An 8,811-nucleotide genomic window follows, 5' to 3' on the forward strand; every position below is an offset into this window, starting at 1 on the left:
GAAATCACCTATTACCTACACATGGACCACCCGTCAAATACAACATCAGATGGCAACGCTCTGCGAGAGGTCAATGACTTTAAGTATTTGGGTTCCTGGATGAACTCCACAGAACAAGACCTTAAGATCAGGAAGGCACTAGCGTGGAGGGCCCTGAACGGTATGTCAAGAGTGTGGTGCTCGAATCTCCCCCAACACATAAAGCTGAGTATTCCATGCCACTGTGGAGTTTGTCCTCCTGTATGGCTGTGAAAACTGGACCCTGACACCCACCCTGCAGAAGTCCCTAGATGGGTGCTACACCAGAATGATACAAGCTGTTCTGAATGTGGACCAGAACATCCCCATCACCAACAAGGACCTGTACGGGCAACTGCCGAGGCTCAGCAAGAAGGTAACAGCTAGGAAGATGAGGCTGGCCGGCCACTGCCACATGCATCGGGAACTCCCGGCCAGCAGACTGGTCCTATGGGAACGAATGTGCGGGCATCGATCGCGAGGACGTCCCGCGCTAACGTACGTGGACATCCTGAAGAAAGATGCGGGAGCTGAAAGCTCTACGGAGCTGGCCAGGTGTATGGAGAACCGGAATGATTGGAGACTCCGATGGAAGCTCGTCTGCTGTCTGTCAAGTTCATGACGTCACTAAGGGTTTGGCTCAACGCCAAGTGCAAGTTTACTTGGGGAGAGGCTTTGATCTTGCTCAGGTTTTGTTGAGTGGAGGCGCAACAGTTTTTGACTTTGCCGGGCTATTGTTTGCTCCCATTTATTTTCCGTTTTATTACAAAGTGAGTTTTATTCACGTGACTGTATGTTAATAAACATTTTTGTTAAACATGTACATAATTCTGACTCTAGGTCACAAAATTGAAAGTTTGCAGGAGGAAATAAAATCAAAGTTGCAAATACTCTCAATGCGCGTCATTGCCGTGTTAAATGACGAAACACGTTCACATGAGATAAAGGAGGAATTTTGGAGGTTTATGGATTTATATCATGAAACCAGAAAAGTGCACATAACTTTGTTGGGTCTGTTGCCAGATGATGAGTGTACTAAACACGAGACATGGTACAAAGCAAGAATTTTGATGGTTTTATTGACAAGGTTGACAGGTTGATGTATTCTCAAAAATGATGATGATGATGACTATGATGAGGTTGAAAATGAGGGTTCTGCTGTTGATGGTTTTGACAATGAGGCCATTGAAATTGAGGATGTTCCCACTAATGAGCATGGTGGTGATGACGATGTAAATGAAAGTGTACAACCCCACGACAGCATTTCAAATGTTCAATCTTATGTCTTATCAAAGCTCAATAAATCCACAGCCTCAAACAAAAGCAAAAGGTCTTCCACTTCTTCTGCTCGCATGCATGCTTAAAAGAGATGCATGCATTGGAGGAGCATGCAGCAGCTCTAAAGAGGAAACCAGATGAGCAGGCAGCAGCTCTAAAGGGAACAGGAGGAACAAGCAGAGGCTATAAGGAGGAAAAAGGAGCAAATGGAATTGGATGCTCAAATAGCAGCCCACAATGCTAAATTGTCTGTCCTCCATGAAGCCAGTGTTTCTGGCAGGAGCAAAAGGTCTGATGGAATGGAGTCCTATTATAAGCAAGGGACAAAACCGAAAAAAGGGCCTGCTCAGCCTGTACAACAACTTCAGCCGTCTGTTTAAGCTGCTCCTTCAGAGCTTCACAAAGCCAAGAATGCACCAAACAAGTTTAATTCACACCCTCAACATTTCAAACAACTATTTCGCTCATCAACTTTGGATCTTGTGGAAAACCAATCAAGGCAAACATTACCTCAAGCAGCTCAATCATTTCAAGGCAATAACACAATACCAGGTGAAGTCCACACTATATTACAAAGGCAAAATTAAATGGTGGCACTCCTGGTTCAAGCACAAACCTCCCAATTGCAACCAGTAGCAGTAACAGTTTAGGACTTTACCGCTACACAGTATATGCTAGGGCTGCATGATTATGACAAAAATAATATCTACAATTATTACTATCAATATTGAAGTCACAATGATTTATTATGTTAGACTAAACAGTGTTGGCGGAGTTGTTAGGGCGTTGTTAATTTAGCATTCACACACGCGCACACACACACACACAAATTTGTTTACATACAAACCCCGTTTCCATATGAGTTGGGAAATTGTGTTAGATGTAAATATAAACGGAATACAATGATTTGCAAATCATTTTCAACCCATATTCAATTGAATATGCTGCAAAGACAACATATTTGATGTTCAAACTGATAAACATTTTTTTTTGCAAATAATCATTAACTTTAGAATTTGATGCCAGCAACACGTGACAAAGAAGTTGGGAAAGGTGGCAATAAATACTGATAAAGTTGAGAAATGCTCATCAAACACTTATTTGGAACATCCCACAGGTGAACAGGCAAATTGGGAACAGGTGGGTGCCTTGATTGGGTATAAAAGTAGATTCCATGAAATGCTCAGTCATTCACAAACAAGGATGGAGCGAGGGTCACCACTTTGTCACCAAATGCGTGAGCAAATTGTTGAACAGTTTAAGAAAAACCTTTCTCAACCAGCTATTGCAAGGAATTTAGGGATTTCACCATCTACGGTTCGTAATATCATCAAAGGGTTCAGAGAATCTGGAGAAATCACTGCACGTAAGCAGCTAAGCCCGTGACCTTCGATTCCTCAGGCTGTACTGCATCAACAAGCGACATCAGTATGTAAAGGATATCACCACATGGGCTCAGGAACACTTCAGAAACCCACTGTCAGTAACTACAGTTGGTCGCTACATCTGTAAGTGCAAGTTAAAACTCTCCTATGCAAGGCGAAAACCGTTTATCAACAACACCCAGAAACGCCGTCGGCTTCGCTGGGCCTGAGCTCATGTAAGATGAACTGATACAAAGTGGAAAAGTGTTCTGTGGTCTGACGAGTCCACATTTCAAATTGTTTTTGGATACTGTGGACGTCGTGTCCTCCGGACCAAAGAGGAAAAGAACCATCCGGATTGTTATAGGCGCACAGTTGAAAAGCCAGCATCTGTGATGGTATGGGGGTGTATTAGTGCCCAAGACATGGTTAACTTACACATCTGTGAAGGCGCCATTAATGCTGAAAGGTACATACAGGTTTTGGAGCAATATATGTTGCCATCCAAGCAACGTTACCATGGACGCCCCTGCTTATTTCAGCAAGACAATGCCAAGCCACGTGTTACATCAACGTGGCTTCATAGTAAAAGAGTGCAGGTACTAGACTGGCCTGCCTGTAGTCCAGACCTGTCTCCCATTGAAAATGTGTGGCGCATTATGAAGCCTAAAATACCACAACGGAGACCCCCGGACTGTTGAACAACTTAAGCTGTAAATCAAGCAAGAATGGGAAAGAATTCCACCTGAGAAGCTTAAAAAATGTGTTTCCTCACTTCCCAATCGTTTACTGAGTGTTGTTAAAAGGAAAGGCCATGTAACACAGTGGTGAACATGCCCTTTCCAAACTACTTTGGCACGTGTTGCAGCCATGAAATTCTAAGTTAATTATTATTTGCAAAAAAAAAAAAAAGTTTATGAGTTTGAACATCAAATATGTTGTCTTTGTAGGGCATTCAATTGAATATGGGTTGAAAATGATTTGCAAATCATTGTATTCCGTTTATATTTACATCTAACACAATTTCCCAACTCATATGGAAACGGGGTTTGTATATAATGTGTGTGTATTTGCTAAGAGAAATGCAGGGTGTATTCATTGTGTTATGTCCTTGAACACAACAAAGACTCTTTGTGCATTCCCCTCTGCTTCAAGTTCAAACATTTTCTCTGATCACATACTGCTATTGGTAACCGGACAGATCCACAAAAAGTTTGCGCAGAAATATGTCATATAGTTATTAACTATACACAGAAAAACATTCACACAACTCTATGTCACATAAACTGTTTGAAATTAGTAACTTTTTGACATTAAAAAACCCCCAAAATGTGACACAAACATGGTGTTTACTTTTTAATATCAAATTAAAACAAAGCAGTTTGGCCAATGAAGATTAAGTCTAATAAAAAGCTTTGTTCTTCTTCAACAACACCTACATGGTTCAGTGCAACAGTTTGGCCAACAAAAATAAATAGAAGTGATTTCTCACACATCTAATACACAAGCTCAGTGCCTCACTGACAACTCGGCGTGCTGCCACTTAACAGTCTGCTTTCAATTCAGTGAAATGACAAAACATTTTAGTTAGTGTTGATGTTATTGGGAACACTGACAAAGTTAGCAATTGGACGAGTGACCATCCCACAAAACAAATGGCAAGATGTTGTGGCAACGTTCCCTACACCTGGTTTTACAGATCACCCGCGGAATGTTTCCTCCTGTCCTGCGCTTCACAGGATTTTTCTCTGCCACCATGGTTGTGAAAGAAAGTGGTTGATTTGATATGCAGCGGAGCCTGATTTTTAACATAAGATCACCCTCATTTAATCATTGCAACCAAAATCATGATTAAAAATGTATTACCGGTAAATGTGCAGCCCTAACTACGCCTGAGCTAACAACACATTTGCTGAATGACATATTGTCCCTATTGTCATAATTACTGAGACCAAATAAAGCACTAATGTAATCATAATATATAATATTAATAATGGTGCAAGAGACCATGGATGACTGACAAGAGTGTTCACTCCGTTCATTTATCTCTGTTATTGAACAAATGCATTTAAATTAACAGAATGAACCATATTTAAAAGAAAGAAAACAAACACACGCAGACATGGCAATTTATCGATGCCGGCAAATGTATCAAGTTCCTTTTCATTTAATGTTTGATTAATTGATTATAGTCCCAGGTGTTGCTGTACACAGGCACCAAAAACTATAGCAGAAAAAAGAGCGCAATGTGCATAAAGTCTGCAGTAGGGCTGCACGATTTTGAGAAACAACTAATTGCGATTTTTCTATCCAAAATTGCGATTCGATTTGCGATTTCTATATTTTATACATAAAAATTCTTAAAACTGTGAAAATAACAATTAAAGGACATGTTTTTTAAGACTGTCAATCAACATTCTAATCTCAAAGTGCCACACCATAAAACAACATGAAACTATTTACTTCAAAAAATATTTGGCTTAATGCAGACAGACTGCATTAAATAAAGAAATAATCGATAAAAACTATACAGTGTTTATTATGTAATTGTATAATATATATTATTAATGCAAGTATTTAATTAAAAGGATATCAACTTTTGTCATAACTGTAGAAATGTTTACCATTGTGCTGTAATTGGAAGGTTAATAACTTTCCCCGAAATAAACAAACAAAAAATTAAATTGACTCATTTCTGTAAGCAAAAATTAAACTTAAATAAATATTTAATATATTTTAAGTGCTTTTTTTTTCCCAGTTGGAAAAATTAGGTTGCTCTCATGTGATCACGGCATTTTCGCTCATTCGTCGGTGTTGAGGGGCTCATATCAATATATATAATGGTTAATTGGATATCTTTATGTGCTCGACGCCTCAATCATTGGTATGTTTTCATCTACAAAACCATTCTGGGTATCACTCCATCTTATCTGTCTTGTCTTTTAACAAAGAAACAAGGAAGTCACAATCTTCGTTCAATGAATGTTCTGCAATTTGTCGCCCCCAAAGTAAGAACTGAATTGGGCAAGAAAGCATTTAGGTTTTCAGCACCGAAGGCTTGGAATAACTTCAAACCCTTGTTACATTGTATGAGTTTTGATACCTTATAGTCTCTGAACCTCCCCACTATGGGCTCATGCAGAAGAAAGCTTCTGTGAAAGGACTGCAGTCTACCTTGTCTGTATGCACATGTGAGCAAGTTTTAATGTTGTAAATGTGATGTTTTATGTGTTGTTTACTGTTTTTTAATGTAACCTTGCTGCTGCCCTCTTGGCCAGGTCTCCCTTGAAAAAGAGATCATTGATCTCAATGGGATTTTTTTTACCTGGTTAAAGAAAGGCTAAATAAAAATTTTAAAAAAATATCGCCCATCCGATTTTAAACTGAAATATTCCCACAATGAGACATTTGGCTTTACAATCTTAATGTTTTCCTCCTAATTTGAGCTGCTTTGCGGCACTTCTCACTAACGAGTCGCAAAGCTCTCTGTACTTTGAGTGTGTTGGCGTCCGTGCCCCGCTCTAGTCTCCGCCGAGACAAAGATTGTGTGAGAGTGAAAAGAGGGGTCACTATGTTCAGTTAATTCTACAGCTAAGAGCGATGCACAAAGTGAGTCGTCTTTCTTCCTGTTTGATGCGAGAGATGAACAAACGCAAGGCTCAACATTTCGGATTGGTGAACATGTCACTCAAATGCCGGTGACGGTGGAGGGGAAAAAAACAAAAACCTTAGCCTCTTGCAGTTATGTACTGTACTAGACTTAGACTTAGACTTCCTTTTTATTGTCATTCAAATTTGAACTTTACAGCACAAATAAGAACGAAATTTCGTTACATAAGCTCATGGTAGTGCAGGATAAAAAAGCAATAAGGTGCATATATAAATAAATAAATATATATAAATAATATATATATAAAATAAATAAATATAAATAAATAAATAGATTACTGTACATATTGCACTTTTCCACATGCGTCCACGTTTATGGATGTATGTTATATTGTCTTTTTTATTCCAGCGAGTTAATCCATTTTGGGGGGAGTTGAGGGGATAATTTAATTATGATGCGTTCAAGAGTCTTACAGCCTGAGGGAAGAAGCTGTTACAGAACCTGCGGGACCTCTTTCTAGAGTCCAGCAGTGAAAACAGTCCTTGGTGGGGGTGGGAGGAGTCTTTGCAGATTTTCTGAGCCCTGGTCAGGCAGCGGCTTTTTGCGATCTCCTGGGTCGGAGGAAGAGGAGTCCTGATGATCTTTTCCGCCGTCCTCACCACTACTAATTAAAACATCGATGTCGATTCGATTTTGATTAATCTTGCAGCCCTACTGTGCAGAGAGTTCCACTTTAAACTGTCCCGTCTTCTCTATACCACGTAAGCATCCGATGTTCTTGTGTCTGTAGGTGACGTATCAGCTGAAGATCCCGTGCACGGCGCTCTGCATGGTCCTAATGCTGAGGCGCACTCTCAGCAGGTTGCAGTGGTTCGCCATCGCCATGCTCTGTGGAGGCGTCATGTTGGTGCAATGGAAGCCTATAGATGCCACTAAAGTCCCGGTAAGGGTTCGGAATGTCTCCATAGCAACCTGTCATAAAAACCACCTGTGTCATTCGGTCTTCATTTTTCTGTGTCCAGGTTGAGCAAAACCCTTTTGTTGGCTTCATGGCCATCGCTATTGCGGTCCTTTGCTCTGGGTTTGCAGGTAGTCGTCACACACTGATTTCAGCTTTTTAGTATTGCTTCCAAATTCCAATTCCACCTGTGCTTCAGGTGTGTACTTCGAGAAGGTCCTGAAGAGCTCCGACACATCCTTGTGGGTGAGAAACATCCAGATGTACATATCTGGCATCGTGATCACCATGCTGGCCGTGCTACTGAACGATGGCCAGAAGGTCGTGGAGAAAGGCTTCTTCTTCGGTTACACGCCCTATGTGTGCTTTGTCGTATGTGAGTACAAGGCCAGCAGTTTGTTTTTTCGGTCACGCTTGACGTCTCTCTAACACTCCGCCGCTTCTGTCAGTCCTGGCCAGCGTAGGAGGTCTGTACACGTCTGTCGTGGTGAAATACACGGACAACATCATGAAGGGCTTCTCTGCCGCCGCCGCCATCGTTCTGTCCACCGTGGCGTCAGTCGTCTTGTTTGGACTGCACATAAGTAAGATCATCTTGTGTTGTGTTTTGACGAGTGAGTGAGAGGTTGGATTGGCTTGTTTCAGGCGAGATCGTCTACCCTCAATAAAACAACCTTGATCATAAGAAGGGATGTAATGATATGAAAATGTGATATCACGTGACCAAGAAAATCACGGTTATCATTATCGCTAGGGATGAAAGGCGAAAACCAGTTCTTGTTGAGAACCGGCTCCTAGGTTTTCAATTCCTTGGACCCATTTGACAGTTTTGTCAAGTCTGACTATATTTTCATGTTTGAGTTCCTTTAATATCATTCTTTTCCAAGTAGAGAATTCGATTTTCGATACCCGTGGCCACGAAAGACCTCACCACACACGGCGCTGCTCAGCAGCACAGACGTTAGAATTATTCACAATAAAGGAAAACAGGGCAACTTCCATTACTTGCTAAGTAGGGATGTCCGATAATGGCTTTTTGCCGATATCCGATATTCCGATATTGTCCAACTCTTTAATTACTGATACCGATATCAACCGATATATGCAGTCGTGGAATTAACACATTATTATGACTAATTTGGACAACCAAGTATGGTCAAGATAAGGTACTTTTAAAAAAAAAATAAAAAAAAAAATAAGATAAATAAATTAAAAACATTTTCTTGAATAAAAAAGAAAGTAAAACAATATAAAAACAGTTACATAGAAACTAGTAATTAATGAAAATGAGTAAAATTAACTGTTAAAGGTTAGTACTATTAGTGGACCAGCACGCACAATAATGTGTGCTTACGGACTGTATCCCTTGCAGACTGTATTGATATATATTGATATATAATGTAGGAACCAGAATATTAATAACAGAAAGAAACAACCCTTTTGTGTGAATGAGTGAATGGGGGAGGAAGGTTTTTTGGGTTGGTGCACTAATTGTAAGTGTATCTTGTGTTTTTTATGTTGATTTAATAAAAAAACAAACTAACAAACAAAAAAAAACGATACCGATAATAAAAAAAACGATA

General features: G+C 40.1%; 1 protein-coding gene across 2 annotated transcripts in view; it reads left to right on the forward strand.

Annotated features, from left to right (window-relative positions):
- Window positions 1-8,811, forward strand: part of LOC133623830 (CMP-sialic acid transporter-like) — a 44,803-nt gene that overhangs the window by 17,182 nt on the left and 18,810 nt on the right. For both annotated transcript variants that reach the window (XM_061987253.2, XM_061987252.2), the window contains exons 4-7: window positions 7,061-7,213; window positions 7,293-7,359; window positions 7,428-7,604; window positions 7,678-7,812. In XM_061987253.2, coding sequence (XP_061843237.2) covers window positions 7,061-7,213; window positions 7,293-7,359; window positions 7,428-7,604; window positions 7,678-7,812 — 532 coding nt within the window. The remainder of the gene's footprint in view (window positions 1-7,060; window positions 7,214-7,292; window positions 7,360-7,427; window positions 7,605-7,677; window positions 7,813-8,811) is intronic.

The sequence above is a fragment of the Nerophis lumbriciformis genome, linkage group LG26 (genome assembly GCF_033978685.3).
Source record: "Nerophis lumbriciformis linkage group LG26, RoL_Nlum_v2.1, whole genome shotgun sequence".
In the NCBI taxonomy this organism is placed as follows: Eukaryota; Metazoa; Chordata; class Actinopteri; order Syngnathiformes; family Syngnathidae; genus Nerophis; species Nerophis lumbriciformis.